Source organism: Tenrec ecaudatus, chromosome 12 (assembly GCF_050624435.1).
Source record: "Tenrec ecaudatus isolate mTenEca1 chromosome 12, mTenEca1.hap1, whole genome shotgun sequence".
Taxonomy (NCBI): domain Eukaryota; kingdom Metazoa; phylum Chordata; class Mammalia; order Afrosoricida; family Tenrecidae; genus Tenrec; species Tenrec ecaudatus.
The window spans coordinates 18,499,007-18,522,620 of record NC_134541.1 but is presented as its reverse complement, the minus strand read 5'-3'; the positions used below and the strand labels follow the sequence as shown (position 1 = coordinate 18,522,620).

The following is a 23,614-nucleotide window of genomic DNA, read 5'->3' as shown; positions in this document are numbered from 1 at the left end:
TTCAGATCACCTCATGAGCTAGGGAGGGGAGGGGACCCTGAGAGAAGGGAGCCACCACCCGGACAGCAAGGTCTTCACCAGCCAGGGTGCAGGCTGAGACGCTGTTGGCTTATCTTTAGGCAGCAGCTTGTTGTCACCCAACCAGGCCCGCTTCAGGACCAGAAGGCCAGAACCCATGATGGGCCATCAAGTGAAGGGCCAATGGGCCGAGGGCTCGGCAGTCGGAAATGAAGGCCAGCTGGACTGAGCCAGACACCAGGCCTTGGGCTCTTTCCGAAACTCCTGCAAGCTCTGGGAGCTGGAGAGGCTGCAGCTGCTCAGGTCTCTGAGACTCATTTTGACCCTTGGATGGTCCACAGGGACCTGGACAGTCCACAGGGACCTGGACAGGCTCTGGGGATAATATTGCCTTCTGGGCAGGACCCCTTTCTCTCTCTCTCTCTTACAAACACACACACACACACACACACACACATTCTCTCTCTCTCTCTTACACACACACACACACACACACACACATTCTCTTACATACACACACACATTCTCTCTCTCTGTCTCTCTCACATACACACACACACATTCTCTCTCTCTTACACACACACATTCTCTCTCTCTTACACACACACACATTCTCTTCTCTGTCTCTCTCTCTCTTACACACACACACATTCTCTCTCTCTGTCTCTCTCTCACACACACACACACATTCTCTCTTTCTCTCTTACATACACACACATTCTCTCTCTCTCTCTCTCTCTTACACACACACACACACACACACACACGCACTGACCCAGGCACGTCACTATATGAGGAGTCTTCAAAATGTGGAAAAATGGAATGAAGGATCATGAATTTCCCCACCAACTTCTTGAAGCCCCGTCGTATGTGGAAATGCACACCAGCCGACACGCACTGGCACACATGCACCGCACAGCAGGACGAGCCCTGGCGGCGGCGTGGTTATGAGCTGGCTGCTAACTGCAAGGTCAGCAGTTCAAAACCACCAGCCGCTCCGAGGGAGACAGACGGAGCTTTCTACTCCCCTAAAGAGTGAGGGGCTTGGGAACTCTCCCCTGTCCTGTAGGGTGCCTCTGAGCGGGCACCGATGGCTCCGTGGCAGTGCGTTTGGTTTCTGGGACCCTATACAGCACCCCTGGACACCATCTCTCTCTGGGGGGACAGCATGCGCGCAAGGAAATAACGGTGCAGCTGATGATGCTGCCAAACAGCTTGATGGTGGCGGTATCCTCTCCACACAGATGCACACAGATGCACACCGTGTCCTTTGACAGCCTGGACTGGCAGACACACAGACACCCTGACAGCCTGGACTGACAGACACACAGAGGCACGTCTACGGACAAAGCATTTGCTCCCGCGCTACACATTCCCCCACCACGGCCTGGACTGCATGGGCACGCACATCCTAAGCCACCCGCCGTGTCTGGTCCTAGGCGCTGGGTACTCCCTAGGGGGAGGTGATGTCCCCGAGGGAACAGAAGTCTCCAGTGCCTTCTTCAGCTCTGTTGGATCCTGTGTGACGTCGTTCAGCCCCCTCTCTGGGCTGCTGCTGCTGCTGCTGCTGGAGTTCTGAGTGTGGTGCTGGGGCCGGGCCAGCGGCTGGCACAGACACATTGGCCCTTGTTGGGAGAACAGAGCAGCTCTCTACCCACTGCCCATCCTCCGGCTCCAGCTGCTGCCTCAGTCCGTGGCCTCTGCTTGGACTTTGCAGGTATGGGGGGCTGGGGAGGCTGAGACCTGGCCGAGGAACATCAGGGTCAGCCTGGGAGGGACTGCAAAGGGACCGTGGACTGCCTGGGGTACCCAGACCAACTCCCTACTCTGCAGTTCTGTGGTTCCCACCCTGGGGCCTCCTTCCCTTGCGGTCATTTCTCAGTTCTCAAGAGGACCCCTGTAAAGATGGGGAGGCCCCTGCCCAGGGAGGCCAGGCCATATCTGGGCCCCACAGTGGGCCTAAGCTGTGCTCTTGGGGTACACAGCCCCCGGAGACCCTGCAGGCAGCTGCTCTCTCAGGTGAGCTCTCAAAGTTTAGCCTTGATTTCCCAAGCTGGCACGGGGCTGTTGGGAGCCTGAGCATACTGAGCCAGGACCTGGACAGCCGGCCCTCTCCAGCTCACAGCTCAGGACAGGGAGGTCCCGGGAGCTGCCATGTTCCTGCTTGCATAGGAGAGTGGTTCACACTCTCTGATGTTTGATCTGACACATCAGCTAGCCAGGTCCCCAGGGCAACCACGCATCCTAGGATGCTAAGTAGAGATCCTTTCTGGAGATTGGGAGATGGTGGTCAGCAAAGAGACCAGTCCGGGTCTGTCCCCAGGCATGCAGGGTTTGGGGGACTCAGCCTACCTGCCCCTTCCAGCTCTGTGGTCCTAGACAAGGCCTCCCCCTGACTAAACCCAAGTACCCCCATCTGTGAGATGGTGGGAGGGTGGTGTCCCTCTTTATGTTCTGTGAGAGGCTTTTTGGCACCTAATTTCTGGAGCTGGCCTGGATGTCTCCCACCTTTAACACCCTGAAAAACATCAGTTTCGGTGGGATCACCGTAGAGGGAGGAGGACCCTCCTTCTACCCACACACCCCTGAAATGTGGTCAGAAATGCTGGGCCAAGGGATCATGCAACATTGCCCCATGCAGGGGTGCTGGCCTCTGGGGTAGGAGATGCTCAGACTGTGTCAGGCACATGGAGGTGGGCATTGTGGAGAGGACCCCGGGGGGCAGAGAAGAGAACGACAGTACCCGAACCCCTAGACGGGGGAGGCATCCCCCCAGTTCCAGCTCTCATACCTGCTCTTCCCTGTGCCCACAGAGCCCGCCTGATCCCTGAGACAAAATAAAATGGACCCCAGCCAGGCCGGGATGACCAGTCCACAGGTGAGACGTTCTGAGCCCCAACTCACGAGCAGAGGGTTCATGGCATCTCATAGCTGATGGCGTCTGCGGAGCCACCGGCAGGGTGGGAAAGCCGGGGGACTGACCGTGAGGACACCTGGGCTCCCAGCCCAGCCCAGCCCAGCCCAGCTGCTGTCAGGCCTCGAGCCGTGCCTCTCTGGGCCTCAGCCTCCTCACCGTCAGCATGGGCACGCAGCCAGTAGCCTCCCGAGGTTCAAGTGCTATGAGAGGCAGATTAGATGGTGAACGGGTGAGGGGACGCTTGATGGAAGGGGTTGGTAGGTGGCTAGGCAGGAAGGTGGTTGGGCAGCTGGGTGAGTCGGTGAAGAGATGGGTGGGTAGGTGAGTAAGTGGGTAGGTGGGTGACTAGAGAGGTGGGTGGGTGAGGAGATGGATGGAAGAAAAAAGGAAGGAAAGATGGAAGACCTAAGCCAGCCAGCCTAGGGAGGTGTGGAAGGGAATCAGCTAGCAGATGCAGGGGGTGCAGCTCTTAATCATCTCTGTCTTTAAATATCTTTAGCCCTCGAGGGCCAACGGGAACATCAACCTGGGGCCTTCAGCCAACCCAAAGTGAGTTCTGGTCTCTCAAACAGTCTCTTATCCAGCTGCCCTTGATGTGGGGGTAATATCCAACTTCCCTGTTCTAGCGTTCAAGGCTCTACCATCCAAGTTCACGGTTCTCTCCTGACTCTGTCCCCCACTGTTTCCCAGCCCGTGCCCATGCTGGACCTTCTCCCTGGGATACTCCCCGCAACAAATGTCTGCATTGTCTGGCCCTTCTCGAGATCCCTGTGCCGGCTAGATCCCTTACCTTCTATTCTGTTGTCTCTGGTTTCATCTGCGCTTTATCTGCTCTTCACTTGATGGTGAACTCCCCAGGGTGCAGGGACAAGTCTTATAAGTGCTCTCTTAGCCATAAGAAAGGATACCTGGTGGTACTGTGGGCGAGGCATTGGACTGCTAATTACAAGGTTGGTGGTTCAACCCCCACCAAGCTCTCTGAGGGAGAAAGATGAGACTGTCTGCTCACATAAAGAGTTACAGTCTCAGAAGCCCTATATCGGGTCACTATGCACCAGAATCAACTCTTTTTTAGCACTGAGAACAGGCATTCATCAATAGCCAGCAGATTTTGATTCTCAGAAAGATCCCCAGGCTTCCCAGCCTCAAAGTTACAAAGAAGTTAGGGTTTGGTCTTAGATACTGGGTCCCTGAGCTCACAGCTTCCTTCCCTCTTTGCCCAGTGCCCGGCCCACCGACTTCGATTTCCTCAAAGTCATTGGCAAGGGAAACTATGGGAAGGTGAGTGATGGGGATGAAGGTGGAAGATCTAGGCCTCCGTCCTGCTTCCCCACCCCTGCCCGTTGCTCAAATGGGCCAAGAGAGACAGGGGGCTCCCATTCCTGCTGAATCCTGGGGGCTGTCTGGAGGGCCTGTGCTGCTACCTGGACAGGCCGGTGACCGGCCCCATCACAACGAGCTCCCAGCTGTGCTTCTGCTCAGGTCCTCCTGGCCAAACGCAAATCTGACGGGATGTTCTATGCCGTGAAGGTGCTACAGAAAAAGTCCATCTTAAAGAAGAAAGAGGTACCTCCTGCCCCTTCGCCCTTTACCTAGGGTGCCCTCCAAAGACGGACTCTGAGGGACCCAGGGGGCTGGGAGCACAGGGTCCAGCCAGTGGTGGTCGCAATCAGAGGTCAGGTAGGGCCCAAGAAAAGCAGGCTAAGCCACCTCACCCCTAGGGTCTTCAGGAGGACCCGTCCCTGGCCCTCTGCCATTCCTTGGGGAGTGTAGTGGGCAAGTCTTTGTCCTTACTATCCATCTATGCAGTGCGGGGTCTCCAAGGGCCCTTCCTTCCCGCTGGCTTGAGACCCCTTAGTCTGACCCTGGGAGAAGAGAGCGGGGCCTGAGAGGACTGCATAGCAAGTCTGCAGACTCGGGAAAGGGAGTGAGGGGACCCTGTTTGCTGCCAGGGAAGTGGGAGGTGGGCAGAGGCCATCTTCCCAAGGGAGGCAGCCTTGCAGGTGGTCGGGAAGGTGTCCTTCCAATGGCCTGAGGGCAGCTGGGCCCAGCCAGGCTGAAGGAACAGGAGGTGCCAAGGTCTACATGGGTCTCCTGCGTGTGGAGTGTGGCTTCTTATAAAGACTCTCCTTGGGACTCATTTCTGTAACTCGCCATTGTATGTGCTTATTAGATCAGGAGCAGGGAGTTCTGACACAGGGCTGGCACTGTGCCCACACAGACAGGCTGGGGATGCGGCTGGCCAGGCTGCACCCTGAACACCAGGCAGGGAACTTAAGTCTGGCTTTGAGGGCAACAGGGAGCCATCGAGGGTGTTTGAGAGGGCATGGGGCGGTGCTACCCAGGGCCCCCTCCACCAGCAGGGCCGCGTGACTCGGAGCTCTGTCCGTGTGTCCCCCTCAGCAGAGCCACATCATGGCCGAGCGCAGCGTGCTCCTGAAGAACGTGCGGCACCCCTTCCTGGTGGGCCTGCGCTATTCCTTCCAGACCCCCGAGAAGCTCTACTTCGTGCTAGACTACGTCAACGGGGGCGAGGTGCGCCCCCCACCCCCACTGGGTACCAGGCGCTGGAGTGAGCTCATCTCAGCCTGACCACAGACCCATTTTGTAGCTGCCAAAACTGAGGCCGAGGGAGGTGACTCGCTCACGCAAGGTGCCCCCTGTTTGAACGCAGACCCGGCTGGCAAGGGTATTGTGTGCAGACTCACCGGCTGCCCTCGGGGAAGGCGGGTGCTTAGAGGGGCTTTGTGGTCAAGAGCCCCCCTTTACATCACAGGCTCGGAGGGCGGCATGGCCAGGTCACTGCGGTAGACAGACACATGGTGACCCAGAGGTACAGCTCAGACAAGCCAGAGTCCCTCCTGGACTTCACTCTGTTTCTGGGCAAGATGAGAAACTTTAGTGACCCTGAACTTTACCTGAGTGACCTTTCCACCTCATGCCGAAAGTTTTGGTTCTTTGGGGCCCTTTAGATTCCCCCGATGGGGATGAAGGCCCATCCGTGCCTCAAAAATAGACCCCAATGGTTGGCTGGTGGGCAGATCTAGCCTGGGCTCAGTTGGACAGCCGGGTCATCTTATTGTCTGGTTGAAGGAACAGTACACCTTGGAATCATCCAGGTCAAATCCCAGCTCTGTGCATTGTGAGCGGTGTGACCTGGGGCAGCTCACTAACGTCTCTGAAGCGGTAGGCATCCTCTTAGCGGAGGGTTGCCTTGACATAGCCGTGAGTCTGGAGGAGAGCAGGTGCTCAGCACATCTTTCTCTCTTCCTGCTGACAAGTTAGACACCTGTGGCCACTCTAGGGGGTGGGTGAGTGGAGAGTGGCGAGCGGCTGTTTGGTAGGTAGGGGTGCACTTCAGCTCAGACTAGGGTGACTTGGCTGGCGCAGAGGGTGAAGCTCATGCAGCCCCAGTCTGCACACTGGTAGCTGGGAGCACCCCAAGAAGACCCCTCACACGTGCCCCCTTCCCCCCACCCTCAGCTCTTCTTCCACTTGCAACGCGAGCGCCGGTTCCTGGAGCCCCGGGCCCGCTTCTATGCCGCAGAGGTGGCCAGCGCCATCGGCTACCTGCACTCGCTCAACATCATCTACAGGTGAGGCCTTCGTGCGGGCTCAGAGCCGGGCCTGGGACTTCCTGTTCCAGCAGCCAGGGGGTGGACCCCTAAGTCCTGATGGTGGATGGACTGGATCCCTTCGAGGAGGAAGACGGGGGTCTGTCAGCCTTGGACCTCCACGAATGGACTTCCCAGCTGTCTTCACTCAGTGATGAGACGCCAACGGGCTCTTCTTGTCTCTCCTGGTTTGCAGGGATCTGAAGCCAGAGAACATTCTCTTGGACTGCCAGGTGGGTGCATACGTGTGTGTATGTGGGCACGACTGCATGTGGATCCTGTGCGTCATGAATGTATGTGCGCACATGCGTGTTCCTTGTATGCGCTTGCAGATGGGTAGAGGATGTATTCAAGTATGCGTGTGCATGTGTACCCACATATGTATCCGTGTGTGAACAAGTGCAATGAGTACACCTGAGACGGTGTGTGCGTGTACACGTAGGTTAAGAGGTCTGGGGGGTCAGAGGCAGGTGGAGGTGCGTAGATATTCTAGTTCCTCTGGGGTGTCCATTGGCTTCCCTGGAAACAGACCCTGAGGCGGAGGGGTGGGTGCTGGAGGTTGGTCCGGAAATGGTCTTTTGAGGATCACCTGGATGGGGGCAAGGGAAACCGGCCTGGGAAAGAAAGCAGCTCACCTGCGTGTGGTGACAACAGAGAGGGTACAGCTGGTTCCAGAGGCTTGGCAGGCTTGAAGCAGGGGCGACTCTGTAGCACTGCCCTTGGTGCTCCTGCTATTGGAGGTGGGTTGCGTCTATCATGGGCACAGCACTGCCGGAGGCAAGCCATTCCCCTGAGGGTACTTCCCAGTAGGGTGCTGTCCCAGCAGTGAGCAGAGGACGGGCATGGCACTCGACAGCCACTGAGCCCGTCATCTCCATCAGCCACCTTCCCTCCAAACTGCGAAGTCCCCAGCCCTCTGTCACAGAAGTCACTGCCATCAGACTCCTTTAGCAAAACCCAGGCTGGAGCTGCCAAGGCTGCAGGGGGCGGGTCTGAGACTGGAATGGGGCGGGCAGACACTGGAATGTCATCTGACCGCACCTTCCCCCCCCCCCCCCCCCCCCCGTGGTGCCCTGGAGTCTCTGTGCCTGGGTCTTCGGGCCCCAGAGCCCCTGCCTGCTCTGATGTGTTGGCTTTGGGAGTTTGCCCTGGCCAGACCCTTGGCACAGGCCTCCCTGCAGCCCGTCCATCATCCTCAGGGCCACGTGGTGCTGACGGATTTCGGCCTCTGTAAGGAAGGCGTGGAGCCAGAGGAGACCACGTCCACATTCTGTGGCACCCCCGAGGTAAGCGGCAGCCCCCCTGGGAAGATCGTGTGTGCGTGTGTGTGTGTGTGTGTATGTGTGTGTGTGTGTGTGTGTGTATGTGTGTGTAAGACGCAGCTCCTTTCTGGAGCCAACAGATCATGATGGAGAGGCTACCCCACTTCCACCCACATCCTTCCCCGAGCTGGCTGGTTTCCACAGCTGTTGGATGGGGCTTGGCCCTTAGGGGGTGGCCAGGGCCCGGCCAAGCTGCTGCTGCTGCTGTGTAGCTGTGCCATCCACTAGAAAGGGCAATGCCAACCCTACTGGCCAGGTACAGCTGCAGGGAAAAGGTGAAAAGACTCTGTTAATTAATTAATCATTTATTTAACCCAATATCGCCAACATATGATCATTTCAACGTCTTTTAAAAAAAGACCCAATTTCATCAGCCTCCAGTGAATTCCGACTCATAATGATCCTCTAGGGCAGAGCCGACCTTCCCCCTTGGGTATCCGAGGCAGTAAATCTTTATGGGAGCAGACAGCCTTGTCTTTCCCTGCAGGAGCGACTGGTGGGTTTGAGTCAGCAACCTTGTAGTCAGCAGCTCATTTCAGAGCCCACTAGGCCACCAGAGCTCCTGGTCCAACATTGTCCCTATCAAATTACTGTGGTAGTTTACATCCCTTTTTCCTAACTAAGTCTTAGAGAGGGAGCCCTGGTGGTATAGTGGTTATGTGTTGGGCTGCTAACCTCAAGGTCAGTAGTTCAAAACCACCATCTGCCCCAAGAAAGAAAGATGAGGTTTTCTACTTCTGTAAATACATGCAGCCTCAGAAACCCACAGGGGCAGTTTTGTACCCTGTCCTATAGGGTCATGATGAGTCAGAATTAGTAAGTTTTGGAGGATTTTTTGGGTTTTTTTTGGGGGGGGGGGCGTTGGCAGAGGGGACCCTTAAAGACCAGCTGTGTATTGCACCCTTGCCTCTCCATTGGGCTGGCTCCCGTTCAAGAGTTGAATAAGCACACGTGGTTCTGGGTGGACAGCACTGCCAGGTGAAGTCCAGGTGCGACATGGACACCTGACCTGAGAGTTAAGATCAAGGCCTGAAAATATAAAGCAGCGTCCACCCCCCAAGAGTTTCTATCTGTGGGTGTCGCAGCAGTAATTCACACACATCTGTCTGTTCTGTGAACGCCTCCTTACAGCCTTTGGGCCAAACCTTTCCTTGAATTCTCACCAGCGTTTGACCTTGGACCTTGGATCCAAAGGGTTTCCCAGCGGCTTGGCCAGACATCAGGGTGACCAGAGCTGCTAAGGCTGTAGAACTGGGGTACTCCTCCCACCCAGACCTGGGGCAGGATGTGAGTGGGTCTGCTTTCCCCCTTATGCTTGATAACCTGGGTCTGGTGTCCCGGCTGGGTCTCCTCAGTTAGATTCCAGGCTAACTGATGGACAGATGATGTCTCTGAGGCTCAACCAGAGTCTGTGTTTGCGCATGGACACAACTGACTCCACAAAGCCCGACTACCCAGCCTCCCCGTGCTAGGATACGGTGTGTGGACAGCAGCGACTCTTCAGCCCGATCTCCTGCAGGCCCCAACGCCTGCCCTCTTTCACAACGGGGCTACTGCCCTGGTACCAGGAAGGACAGTTGCTCCCTTGGGTGAGGGCTGGCGTGTGTATCAGGGTAGAGCCTTAAGACAGCCCCATAGAGGCGTTATGCATCCCCGCTTCATGGATGAAGAAATGGAGGCCCCAGGAGGTAAAATGGGAGCACAACCTGAGCAGCTCTCCAGGTGGTCCCCTGTGGCTGAGACACCTCTCCTCAGAGCCACCAGGTGAGAGGCCGCTAGGCCCTTGGGCAGAAAGCCGCAGCTCTCTTCTAAGATGTAATGCAGGTGCATGGTGCCCATCCATCTGTCAGGATCGGCCCCAGTGCCACCTCCTCTCCCCGGACCCTTTCCACCCCTGTCTCTAAGATTCCCCAGACCAGTCAGTGACACACATGCCTTACCCGTGAGTCTCCCCATGCCACTGTGAGTGCTCCCCGGACTGTCCTCTTTCCAGGGCACAGAATGCCCACTGGATACTTTTAAAATTGTTATTATTAAAAGATCATTTTACTAAAAAAAAAAAAAAGATAATTTTACTAGGGGCTCTTACAACTCTTATAGCAATCCACACATCCATCGTATCAAGCACCTTTGTACATAGGTTGCCATCATTCGTTTCTAGACATTTACTTTCTATTGAGCCCGGGGTGTCAGCTCCTCATTGGATGCCTTTGTACAAACGAAACAGTCACCTGCTCTGAGGGGACTCATTTTTTGAAATCCCCTTTAAGCAGAAACAAAATCTTGCGGACGAGTCCCAGCCAGGGTTTCAGTCCCCCTCGGCCCCTTTGATGGCCACTTTGTACAGTGCCTAACATGGACAACTGTGCGGGGCGGTCTGGCCCGATCTCTGCATTGTGGCCAAGCACGTGGCCAAGGACCTTGTACAAAGCAGACCTTGGGTGGTGAGCATGCTCGCGGCCTCGTGACTGTCTCAGCAGGGGCAGCCCCTCGGTGATCTCCTCCTCCAAGTACAGAAGCTGCCAGTGCATCTTTCCACTAGGTGTCTTTGCTCCACACAGTACTTGGCTCCTGAAGTGCTGCGGAAGGAGCCCTACGATCGGGCGGTGGACTGGTGGTGCCTGGGGGCGGTCCTCTATGAGATGCTGCACGGCCTGGTGAGTCGGGGGGGGGGTGGACAGACGGCTGGTTGAGGGGCCTCTGGCTGGGGGGGTACCCTAGGTGGCACTCTCCCCACTCTGACCCCTGCTTCCATAAAGACTTACAGGCTTGGGAGCCCACGGGGCCTGTTCTGCTCCGTCTTTACGGAAGCTCAGGCTTCGTCCTGTGCAGCAGCTGAGAGGCCCACACCACCAAGCTTTGGGTTGGCTATCCAGTGATTAACCCTCCGTGCTAGCAGGTGCCCGGCATAGAGACGAGAAACGACCAGTCGTTTACCAGCACCCGCAGGAGCCCTGGTGCCCTAGTGGGTGACGTGTTGGGCCGCTACCCACAAGGTCAGCGGTTCCGTTTACCAGGGACTGCAGGGCAGTGTGAGTTCCGTCTAGGGGCTGAGGGGCATTTAGAAGCAGACCGTGGCGACGGCTGCCTAGCACCGTGCATGTAGTTCGAGTCGCTGGAAGGCGACCAGGATGACCAGGGTCTCCTTATGTATCTTATACCACAATTTAAAACATAAAAATTAAAAAGCTTTTGCAGGTTGGCACCTCAGGAAAGAGTTCTGATTTTACTGCAGGGGAAAACGGTGCTGGGAAGTCTCAGGCAGGTGGGCAGAAAGCCAGTCCCTGCGTCCAGACCTAAGCTTCCTGCTTAGTGGACCCACGTGGGGAGACGTGCCCCCAGCCAGGGGCTGCTCGGGGTGGCTCCACCTGCCCAGCTCGGAGGGCGTGAAGGGCAGGGTGAAGGAGCAGACAGCTGAGCCCGCACACACTCCGAGGCCGGCTCTCGTCCGGAGTGGCTTGACTTAACCGCTCTGAGCCTGCCTTCTCCTGGGGAGGTTACCACCCATCTCGGAGAGTGGAGGTGAGGCGGGGCTGAGACAAACAAACAAAACAAAACAAACTCACTGCCATCGGGTTGAAGCCGACCCTAGCGGCCTTCTAGGACAGGCTGGCACTGCCCCTGTGAGTTCCCAGGCTGGTACTCTTGACGGAGTAGAAAGCTCCGTCTTTCGCCCATGGCACGGTTGCTGGTTTCAAACAGCTGACCTTGCGGTTAGTAACCACGACACCACCAGGGCTCCTTGAGAGGAGGAAGGGGGTGGTGCAAACGTTGCAAAACGCAGTGTCCCAACTGGAGGTCATAGGAGAGAGAGGGGACAGGAGAGCCCCCCGGGAGCCACCCCTCTAAGACCTGTGGGTCGTCTCAGCTGTGCCGGGAGCCTGGGGCCTCTGTCTTGCTCCAGTCCCTTCCATGAACCAGTGCCAAAGACACGAGTCTGGCTGAGCTCCCAGCCTCGCTGAGGTCTCTGCTAGCCGCTGTCCCTCTCCCACCAGCCGCCCTTCTACAGCCGGGACGTGGCCCAGATGTATGACAACATCCTGCAGCAGCCCCTGCAGCTCCCCATGGGCCTGACGGTGGCCGCCTGCGACCTTCTGCAGGGCCTGCTGCATAAGGACCAGCGGCAGCGGCTGGGCTCCAAAGAAGACTTTGTAGGTGACCTGTCCTCGGAAGCCAGGCTCTGCTCTGACTAGCTGGGCCACTTCCTTGGCCAATCAAGTCCTTTATTCACCCCATGTGCGCTGTGTGCTTACTAGGTGCCTGCCACTAAGCTAGGTGCTCGGGTTTCTGTGTGCGACGGGCAGGCAACAAACCCACAGTCGATAGTTTATTATTTCAAAGTGTGGCAAATGTCGGGAAGAAAAGAACGATGCGCTTGAGGTGAGCAGTTGTGGGGTAACAGGGGGACCGGTCATGCTACTGACCTGGGCCTCTGAGAGGAGGGCAATGAACCTGAGACTGCTCACCTGGCGCTTCTCAGTCCTGTGTCCTTGGGCTTGTTAAGAAGTCTTAGTAGGGAGGAGGGGTGAGAGAGAGAGAGAGAGGCGGGGGAGATAAAAGGGAGATGATAACAAGGAGGTAAAGTATGTTTGAAGGTAACGTATGTTTGCAGACTGATTATGGAAGCAATCGTACAATTCTGTTTGATGTGATTGAACTATGGAATGATATGACGTATGTCTTAACTCCCAAGTTACAGCAAATTAAAAGGGACAACAAACAAAACAGATAGATCCAGGAATGGGTGTTCGGCTCACACTAAATCCTAACTCCAACTTAAGAACAATTGGTTCTTACATCATGGCCCTGCTCAATCTCACCCTCGGGAAGGGCATGCAGAACCTATGGGTGCTCGAGCAAAATGTGGTGAAGAATTTAGATGGTGCCCGGCTATCAGGTAAAACAGCGTCTGGATCTTAAAGGCTTGTCACCAAACAAGCAGCCATTTAAGGGACATGTCAACCAAGTCCACAGGGAAGAAGCACCCCCTCACCAATCACTGAAGGGTTGGAATCCATATAATCTGAAGTCGAGGGAGGGACCAGCGTCAGAGCCTGAACTGTGAGAATCCCGTGTGCAGAAGGTGATGGATGTCGGTGGGAGCCCAAGATCCATGAGTGGAAGGACATTGAGGAAATGAGCCTCCGGAGAACACCCCCGTCGGAAATTGAGGGAGGGGAGGAGAGCGGTCACTAAGCAGAGAGCTTGGGAGAGAGGAGCACAGGGACCAAAGGCACCACTCTGACCTGAACAGTTAAAACTTGTCAGTAGACACCACCCCCTCTATGATGCTTGCTGGACCTGATCTAGTTTCCAAAAATTCTTGTAGTTTTGCATTGTTTTTGTTTATTCATAATACAGGGTATCTCAGAGGAGTATGTCAATGGAGGTCACCCTCTTGAAGTTGTGTTACAGGCTTTTCCATCTTTCAGTATATGAAACCCAGGATTAATGAACTTATAGGGACAGGGAGTTCAGGGGGAGGGGGTACAGTGGTGGTGGTGGTGGGGCATAAAAGGGAGGTGGTGTCAAGGAGTCCGTGTAGAAAAAAGAATGGTTGGAAACTGATTTTGGTAGCAATTGTACAATTCTACTTGACGTGATTGAAATATGGAATATGATACATGTATTAAGTCCCAACTAATCATAAAAAACGTTTTTTGAGAAAGGGAAGTCAGAGTGGCCCTAGAAGGATGCCCCCACCCCACTGGTAACAGAGGTTCTCTCGGAGATGAGGGATTGGGGGGACAAGGTTATTTTTCGTGTATGTGCTTTTTGAATTTCGATCTATGTGAGCATGTAACTTAGTGTGGCTGAAAAGTCGTCCACTGTTTGAGACAGAGCTGGGAGGAGGCCTCCAAGACACCAAAAAAGAAAAGAAAATACAAAAAACAAAAGCCCAACTCATAGCGACCCTGTAGGACAGGGTAGAAGGGCCCCCGTGAGTTACCAAGAAGTGCACGAGCCCTGTGGCGGGAGGGGGACAGGTGTGGTAAGCTGTACGGTGTTTTGAGAGTGGAGGTAGCAGGACCTGACAAATTTTAGTTTTCCTCTGGCTTCTGTGTGCAGTGCCTCTCCACTTCATTTTCCATTCTTTACGAATGTCTGAGCTCTTGCTGGGCCCTGAGAATATAGAGATGAGTCATTCGCAGTCTTTCCCCTTCACAAGGTTGCAATTATTTTTAAGCAACGCTTTAAAATAGAATCTTACGTTCTTTACTGCCCAGTCTCCCCAAGACCACCACCAGAAAGATCATCTGGATTTAGAAGAAGAAATCGCAGTAGACTTTCTCTGTAGGAGTTTCGTTTCTTCCAGGCATAGTAGTTAGTCCAGAAGCACAGATGGCGAGACCAAACTACCATGGTTCAAATCCCTGGGCCCCTGCTTTCTAGCTGGGGGGTCTTGTGGGGACATTGTTTCCTTTCTGTCCATGAGCTTCCATGTCTCCTTCTGGACTCACAGCGCCCAATGCACGTAGTCTGTGTGGAGCACGGAAGCCAAGGCCTGGCACAGGGAAAGTGCCTTTGAAGGTCTGCACCAACCCCTTCCTGCCAGGTGAGGTGAAGTTTCCCATTTAGGGCATTTGCCACTCGGGCCTGGCCAGGTTCAAGACCAGGCCTTCCATGAAGACCGGTCCCTCCTTCTACACCAAGATTTGGATCTTAAAACAAGGAATGACTTTTCAACTCAGTTACCTGTTCACACAGATCAAAATGCCCCCACCAGACACCCCACCCCTCCACCTAGAGGTGACCCGTGTCACCAATGTTGGGGCATCCTTCTAGGGCTACTCTGACCGGTTTTTAAAAAATGCTTTTATTGGGGGCTCTTACATCTCTTATCACAATCCATACATTCACCCAGTGTGTCAAGCATATTTGCACGTATGCTGCCATCATTTTCAAAGCATTCTCTTCCCACTTGAGCCCCTGATATCCACTCCCCATTTCTTCTTCCTTTCTCCCCCACCTACCCTCCCTCATGAACCCTTGATAAGTTATAGATTATTTTTTCCTTATCTTACATTGTCCTCCATCACTGCTCACTCATTTTCTGTTATTCGTCCCCCTGGGAGGGGTTCTAGATTGATCTCTGTGATTGATTCCCCCTTTCTCCCCCCACCCTCCCATAATCCTCCTGGTATCTCTACTCTCCTTGTTGGCCCTGAGAGGTTTATCTACCCTGGATTCCATGTGTTTCGGGCTCTTAGCAGTGTGCATGCTCTGGTCTAATCTGATTTTGTAAGGTAGAATTGAGGTCATGATATTGGGGTGAAGGAAGCACCAAATAACTAGAGGAAAGTTGTGTTTCATCGTTGCTATACTGCACCCTGACTGGCTCATATCTTCCCTGTGACCCCTCTGTGAGAGGTCCAATTGCTTACAGATGGGCATTGGGTCTCCACTCCATGCCCCCTACCTCATTCACCTTGGGTATGGTTTTGTTCTGGGTCTTAGATGCCTGCTACCTGATCCTATCTACACCTCATGATCACACAGGCTGGTGTGCTTCTTCCATGTGGGCTTTGTTGCTTCTCAGCTACATGGCCACTTTTTTACCTTCAAGTCTTTAAGACCCCAGACACTATATATTTTTTATAGCCGGGCATCATCTTCTTACTTCACCACATTTACTTATGCACCCATTTTGTCTTCAGCGATCATGTCGGGAAGGTGAGCATCACAGAATGCCGGAATGTTAGAATAAAGTGTTCTGTACTGAGAGAGTACTTGGGTCGAGGCCCAATGTCCATCTGCAACCTTAATTCTTAACGTGTAGATATGAATACATAGTTCTATTCACCTCTCCATATATATATTTACATATGTACATGTCTGTATTTAAGCCTCTATAAATGTCCTTTGCCTCCCGGTTCTTTCCTCTATTTCCTTTTTACTTCCCTCTTGTTCCACCATCATGTTCGGCTTTCATTTGGGTTTAGTAAATCCTTGCTGCTACATTGCCCTTGATTAAGCCCCGCTAGGCATCCTACAACCTTCCTTCCATTGATTTTTGTTCACTAGTTGTTCCCTTGTCCCTGGGTTGGTTTCCCCACCACCACCACCCTTCCTTTCTCCAATCTTCCCTTCTCCCGTATCCCCCCTGGAACCATTGGTCCAGTTCTTTTCATCTCGGAATTATTTATCCTACCTATCTTATCTAGATAGACATGCAGATACATTAATAAATGCAAAAACCAGGCAAAGCCAAACAAAACAACAAAGGAACGCAAAACCAACAAAACAATAACAACAGCAAAAACAAAAAACTAAATAACAAAAAGAAAGCCACTGACAAAAATGGAAAAGTCTATAAATATTCAAGGCCTGTTTGTTGGCCTTTATGAGTGTTTTCCAGTAAAGTCTGATGAGGTGTCACGCGCTCTCTCTCTAAAGTCTATTTTTGGTATTCCCCAGGGGTTTCATCAGTCTGCTCCCCCTGCTGCTTTGCTGCATGTCCTCAGTGTCTCCAGTGCTGTCCCCCGCAGCGCCATGGTTCAATGAGGGACTCCGTGTCCTGTGGTGGGGCCAGCCCTACGGTTCTCCCCGTACATTGTCTGCTCCAAGCAGGAACATCATCCTTGGGGCTTATTGGGCCAGGATGTCCTCTCCTTCTTCTCCATCCCTTTGCACTTCTCCCGTGTGCTCTAATCTGACGTGCCCCTCTCCCCAAGCTGTAGCCCCAGTGCTGTCCTCTAAAGTGCATTCTTCTGAGGGGGGGGGCAGTGTGTGTCCCATAGTTGGGTACTTTGACTTCTAACAAGCCCAAGGACACAGGGACTGAGAAACACCCATTGAAGGAGATTCCGAGGGGTGGGGGCAGGAAGTGGGTGTCAGTTGGTGGTATTAGAGGGAAGGACAGTTACTTGAGCCCAGGGGAGAGTCCTAAACTCTGGGCCTCAGAAACTACTGCCGTATGGGACGTTTCCTTTCCCAAACCTCACTCCCTGCCTCTGCCATAGAGTTCCTGCTGACTCATAGCAGCCTGGTAGGACAGGGTGGGACTGCCCCTGTGGGTTTCCTAACTCTTCACGGGAGGAGAAAGCCTTGTCTTTCTCCAGCAGAGTAGCTGGTGGTTTCAAACTACGGACTTTGTGCTTAGCAGCCCACAGGCTCCTAAACTTTCCTTAGGCTTAAGCCACTCTGGGGATCTGTTTCCCTGCCCACCACCACCCTACCCTCTCCAGAGCAGATTCTGCTGTCTGACTCACTGATGTAGCCCCAAAGCCTCACATGGTGCAGGCACCACGTCTCGTTGCTCTCTACTTGATTCTGACCTGCAGTGACCCTAGGAGAGAGACCTGTCCCACGGGTCTCCTGTGGAGCGGCTGGTGGATTCAAACCACCAACCTTCCATTTCACAGCCAAGTGCTTCACCTCTGTGCCACCAGGGCTGCTTGGCATAGAGCAGGTGCTCAGGAAAAATGGTACAGGGGTGGGGGTGGGGTGGGGTTTGGATTCTAGGTGATGGCACCGGAGAGTGACCTGGCTGTGGAATCAGTAAGAGGTTCTCAGGCTTGATAGGCCCGCTGTGGGTAGAGCTTGGGCTCTGGTGGTAGGGTGGGGGCATTTGTGAAGCAAGCTGCTTCTGATCTGCACCTTGTTCCTGCAGCTGGAGATAAAGAACCATGTATTCTTCAGCCCCATCAACTGGGATGACTTGTACCACAAGAGGCTGACTCCACCCTTCAACCCCAACGTGGTAAGAGGTCCTGGGCTCCCAGGGTTGGAGGGAGCACAGGGGATGTCTGGGCTGACCCTCTTTGGATAGACCGGGCCCAAGGGGCTCAGTGATTTGTGCAAGGCCACAGAGTGTGTTGGAAGTGGAGCGGGCGCCAGTTCAGGGCGGTGTGAGGAGCCACGCCTCCCATTCCTGAATCTTTAGCAGCAATAACACCTCTTGCCAAGCGCTTTGCAGCTTGTAATCTGCTCTGGGTCATGAAGCAGTGGGTGGGTGTCACATAGCACACCCAGCTAGAGCCAGGCCCTGCAAGGTATTTTTATCTTTTTCTATTTTTAACTTTTTCTCCCCTGATAAGAAGAAATGGCACCTTGGTATTGTACAGAGGGGTTAAAGTACACCACGGTTTAAAGTCACTGGGAGAAATGCTTGTTGCTACACTTCCCAAGGGAAACCACTCTTAGCATATTTCCTTCTAGTCTTTTGTTTTTATTTTTTTAAAACATAGCTAGCTCATCTGTAACTTTCCTTTTTTTTTTTTTTTTTTGCAAAAAATAAGTTATTTCGCCATGTCTAAGAAAACTAACTTTTTGTGTCTGTGTATCGAAATCTTACCTTGGTAACTTAATTTACTCAACTACATTCCTAATGGTGGACTTCCGATTGCTGCCACTTCTGTGACTCTATCATCCTATACAGATAGACATCTTTGAAGGTATGTCTTTGCCCAGAATCCTATTCTGATGGATTTCCAAAGGAAATTTACTAGGTCAAAAAAAGTGGAATGTTCGTGGCATAGTGGTTACTCATTGGGCTGCTAAGCTGCAAGGTCAATAGTTGGAAACCACCAGCTGCTCCTTGGGAGAAAGACGAGTTAGTCTCGGAAACCCACAGGGGCAGTTCTGTCCTGTCCTGTCGGGCCGTTATGAGTTGACACTGACTCATCGCTATGAATTGGCAGTGAGTGTGGTTTAATTCATACTGCCTGCCCACTCTGTGTATCTACTTCCCACCTGAGGGTCTCTTGGGTTCACATGGGACCCGTGTCTGCAGTATGTACCACTGTCACTGTGCAAATATGGTAAGTGAAAAAAAAAAGGCATCTCAGAGTGCCTTTGGATAGAGTTAGTTGTTTATCTTAGAAGTGGTTACTTTTATGATACTCTTTCGTTGTGTTTCCAGGGAAGGTTTGCACAGCAGGTCAGATTCCTGGTCAATGATTCCCACCCAGGCTGCTCAGTGACACTGGTGACATCTCACGGTGCTCCCGCCCGCTCGCACGTTCGGTTCTGGTTGTTCCATTCTGTTCATCTAGTTTCCCCTTTACAGCCCCTTCTTCGTTTGAAAGTAATGACTCTTTGGATGGGCCTGGTGGTGCTTGCCTAAATGTGGACTAGCCATGGTAGTTAGGAGTCCTGGTGGTGAGATGGGTTACCAGAGTTGGGCTGCTCACCACAAGGTCAGCAGTTCAAAACCACCGGCTGCTCCACAGGTGCAAGATGAGGCTTTCTACTCCTGTAAAGAGTTACCATCTCGGAAACCCATGGGTAGTTTTGCCCTGTCCTATGGACTCACTATGACAGTGAGGTTTGTACACAAATGAAAGGAGCCCCGTGAGATGGGCATTTGAGGTTTCCTCAGCCACCTGCAGAGGGCAGTGTGAAACAGTGTCAACCTGCCTCCCTCCTGCAGTGGGCCCAGGAGACAGGCCAGTGTGAGCAATGTGCACTTCTTCTTTGAGCGCCCGATTCCTGACGACAGTTGTCTGATGGAATACACTCGGTAGAAGTATTTGAAAAGGCTCTTTATATTGGGATTAAACAAGACAGGAAGAGAAAGTGATAGTAAAACCGAACTTACAACCTAGAGAGAGCATGATACACAGGGGCTTTGGAACTGTCCCTCTGAAAAACTCACCACCAGAGTCCCTTCTGACTCACGGCGTCCCTTTAGCAGAACTGCCTATGTGGGTTTCCGAGGCTGTACCTCTTCATGTGAGCAGAAAGCCTCACCTTTCTCCCAAGGAGCAGCTGGTGGTTTCGAACTGCTGAACTTGCTGCTCAGCAGCCCAACACGAGAGACATACCAGAGGTGCAAATTCCCGGCTCTTTGGTCTGCCTCTTGAGTGACCTTTAATAAGTTTCTTTAGCATGAGTTTCTTCCTTTGTGAAACACAGAAAATACCTGCTTTGCCTAAGGCCACAAGGTTAACAAGGGCCAGGACTCATATTTTGATTAGAAACTCTCAGCCATACACCAGGGCCACACCAACTCAGCCTTTTTAAGCATCTGGAAACCATGTGTGTGTGGTCCCCTAGCTCAAGACTGCCATGCTAAAGCAGATCCCTTGCGCTTGCCCACCTGCCTACGAACTTCAGGTTTCCAGTGCAGGGAGAGAAGGCAAGCCCTTCCCCCACCCCCAGACCCCATTCAAGGGCTGTTTTGATGAGATGAGGAATCTGTGACCATTGCCATTGCTGTCATCTCCCAAACAAGGCTTCCTCAAACACAGAAAAGGCAACCTGATGCTCTCTACCCTCCCTCGTGTCCTCTTTTTCCTTCACAGGCCCCATCCTATGAAGCCAAAGTGACACATTTATCTATCTGCTCACATGCTCATCATCCAGCTTCCGGTTGTTTGTGTCAGTGGCTGCTGAGTCAGCTCTGACATGAAACAAAAAGCAGTGTGGGGCGGTCCTGTATCTCTTTATGATGCTTGGAGGGTTTGAGTCATTGTTGAAGCTCTGGAGTCTCTACAGCTCCCTGAGCATGCCCCTCTTTCCCACTGGCTGTCTGCTTCACTACACACGATGTCCTTGTCTAGCCAGTGGTCTTTCCTGATGACGTGTCCAAAGTAAGAGAGCCCAATGTTGTTACCCCAGGTGCTGCTGCGTTGGTGTGGATTCAGGGCAACCCTGTGAACAACTGAACGAACCGCTGCTGGGCTCCGGGCCATCCTCACAGTGGATCTCGTGTTTGAACCCGTTGTTGGAGCCACTGGGTCCATTGGTTTTGTTAAGGGCCTTCCTCTTTTACACTGCCCCTCCACTTTACTTAACTTGTGGCCCTATCTTTTTCCAGGGACCCGTCTCCAGGACATGTCCAAAGTGCATCAAAGTCTCGCAGGATCCTTGCCTCTAAGGATTGTACTTCTTCCAAAACAGATCTGTTTGCTCTTTTGGCAGTTTGTGATACTTTTAAGATTCTTCACCAGCACAATTCAAAGGCATCAATTTTTCTTCCCCCTTTCTTACTCAATATCCAACGTTCCTAGACCTGTAAGGCATCTGAAAATCCCATGGCTTCTGTCAGGCACACCTTACTCCTCCAAGTAACATTTGCTCTTCAACAATTGCACAACCTCGGTTCCATGGAAACAGGGGCTCCCCCTGGCCTGTGTGTTAGGAGCAGTGTCCAGTCGGGATGCAGTATGTATCTGTTGACTGACGGACCCCGAGATTGGTGCAGAGCAGGCCAAGTGGCAGTGTGTTAGAGGAATGGATATGTTAGTGGATCAGAGGGGATAAAGTGACTGATGTAAACCCAAGATGACAGTTAAGTAAGGGGACTGGAGGTGGGGGCTGCCCTCCCTCTCCAAGGCATGTGGGCTTCTTGGGAAGCTCTGACCCCAGTGTTCCTTTCTCACTGCTGGTTTCTATTCACAGGCAGGACCTGCTGACCTGAAACACTTTGACCCCGAGTTCACGCAGGAAGCCGTATCAAAGTCGATTGGCTGCACTCCAGACCCTCTGGCCAGCAGCGCGGGCGCCTCAAGTGCATTCCTGGGATTTTCCTATGCTCCAGAGGATGACCTCTTGGCTAGCTAGAAGTGGAGGCACCTGGGAAACCACTCAAGACAGCTGGTGCCAGTGGAGTTACCTTCAGCTGCTCATCACGGACTCCAGGCAACCGTGCCTTCCCTGAGAAACCGGTTTAGGATGTTTTCCCCACCTCCGTGGAGGAATGGTGTCAGGGTGTCCAGGGCAGCTCTGCCGGCTCCACGGTCATCAGACAGCAAGGTGTCTCTGCTCTGCCAAAGTGACTTCCAGCAGTAGAGCTGTTTCATGATCACAAAGCGGTTTCTGGGGCTCTCGCCATCGTTTCATGTTTTCTGGGCAGGGAAAGGGGGGCAAAGAGGAAAAGGCACCTTTGAAGCGCTTTCCTGGAAGCCTTGTGCAATGACCTCTGCTTCCATGTCATCAGTTGTCCAACCCTACTGGAGGAGGTGGCACATCAGTCCCTCCAGGAGTGTAAGGGTTTGGAGATGAGGAAGAGGGGAAGCGTGATGGGCAGGGGATGGACACTCTTGGCAGAGGGTATCTCAGTGTCTGGATTTTGAACTTCAGGTGTGAAACAAGAGTGATGTACCAAACCCAGAGGGTATTAGCCAATGCTTCCTTGTTGGTCTGTATTGGTGCTGTCTTTCTTCGTTGTGGGTAGTGCCGTTGTTATCTGGTTGGGTTGCCCAGCATCTGGACCCCTTCCTATATTCAGGGAATTCTCTACTTTTCTGAGGCTTGATAAAGGGTAATAACTACCTCCACTTATCTAGCTGGACTTGCTAGATACTGATTTTCCCAGCCTCCCCTGCAGCAAGGCCCAGGCATGTGGCCCAGGATTAACCTGTGCCAGACTTTGACTCGAGAGCTGGTGACACAAGGCAGTCACAGCACCCACCAAACTGAGTTCTGATGTCGAAATGGCAACACAAAACTGGACGGTAGCAATCTGTCCTCGGTGGCAGCAAACGAGGCAGTTTCCTCATCCGACCAGGACTGGGGTGTCCTTCCTGGGGAGTTAATCCTGAGCTTTCCCCATGATGTAGAGAACTTTGCATCCTTTTTTCTTTTCACAATCCTTGTCTTGCTAATTGGTCAGTCAGCTTTGTCACTTGCCACTGGGAAGCCTGCTGATGCCAAGGCATTTGACTGTCAACATGGCCAATAAGGGCCAAGGCAGGAACTGGCTGCAACAAATGAGGTAGAGCATGCTGCAACTGGATGCTCCGGGCTGAGCGGGCTGAGCGGGGCTGCCAAGCTCCTGCTGTGCGCCACTTCCCCTGGGGAGCATGGGCCTGGACAGAGCTGGAGGCTGGTACAAGTTTGGGAACCGGCACTTCCTATCCAATGGTGGAGATTCCTGTTTCAATGATGAGTCATTTCTTCAGGTACTTCTGGCTGGACAGAATGTGAGCACCTAAGAACGCATGAATCCAGGGTGCCCTGTCTTTGTGGGATGGGTCAGGCTGCCCTATTCAGTGGAAGATTCACTTCTTTCTGCAGTGTTGTGGCTCACCATCTAATTCAGGGTGGCCTTATGACCTTTTAGGTTTGGGGATATAGAGGAACTTTCTTAAGAGAATCAAAGAATGTGTGCTGCTGAATTTTACCACTTTTCCTCTCCACTGGGTTCCACTCTAGCTCCCTTCGATTTCTGCCTACCCTGTCTCACATCAGGGCTTATAAGGGCAAGGCAATGACACTGGCCTATCAGAGAGCAAAGCTGTCAGGAAGAACAAGGGTCCATCTTTGAAATGTACTAAGAACTCTGAAAGATATAGTCTGATTCAACCCTATAGGACAGGGTAGAACTGCCCCAGACGGTTTCTGAGACTGGGAACTCTTTACTGGAGTAGAAAGCCTCAATTCTCTCCAGGGGAAATGGCTGGTGGTTTTAAATTGCTAACCACGTGGCCCACTATGCCACCAGGGATCCTTTGCACCAAGATAGAAAATAAAAAACGAAGAAAATCCAGGTAATGGATCACGCCATGCCTGTTTATGGAGCACATAGGTGGATAGGTATCATCTCCAATTCTCATACTAGCTCAGGATTTAAGAGATGAGTAACTTTGCTTTATAGACAAGAAACAAGGAAGCTCTCGGAATCAAGAGATTAAACATTTTGATCAAACTCACCCACCTGGTACAAGCCTGACCCCAGACATCGAACTTGGTGGGAGTGGGAAGGGCAGTTGATTTAAAAACCCTGCTCTGGGAGACATAACTATGAATGAACGAATGAATGAATACATGCAGAGTTGTGCATAGAGCCTGGCTTG

General features: G+C 52.9%; 1 protein-coding gene across 1 annotated transcript; it reads left to right on the top strand.

Annotated features, from left to right (window-relative positions):
- The first annotated feature begins 2,860 nt into the window (after positions 1-2,860).
- SGK2 (serum/glucocorticoid regulated kinase 2) lies at positions 2,861-22,063 on the top strand. Its single transcript, XM_075528734.1, has 12 exons — positions 2,861-2,896; positions 3,435-3,484; positions 4,159-4,216; positions 4,418-4,501; positions 5,339-5,470; positions 6,419-6,531; positions 6,746-6,782; positions 7,749-7,835; positions 10,433-10,528; positions 11,867-12,022; positions 17,485-17,574; positions 21,219-22,063. The coding sequence occupies exons 1-12, from the start codon at positions 2,861-2,863 to the stop codon at positions 21,378-21,380; spliced, it is 1,101 nt and encodes a 366-aa protein (XP_075384849.1). The 3' UTR covers positions 21,381-22,063.
- Positions 22,064-23,614: the final 1,551 nt, after the last annotated feature.

What these genes read in the sequence shown, in the direction of transcription:
- SGK2 (XM_075528734.1), top strand. Translation starts at nt 2,861, where the DNA reads ATGGACCCCAGCCAGGCCGGGATGACCAGTCCACAG. An exon ending in CCATCTTAAAGAAGAAAGAG is followed by an intron (nt 4,502 to 5,338) that starts GTACCTCCTGCC and finishes TGTCCCCCTCAG; the next exon opens with CAGAGCCACATCATGGCCGA. An exon ending in ACTACGTCAACGGGGGCGAG is followed by an intron (nt 5,471 to 6,418) that starts GTGCGCCCCCCA and finishes CCCCACCCTCAG; the next exon opens with CTCTTCTTCCACTTGCAACG.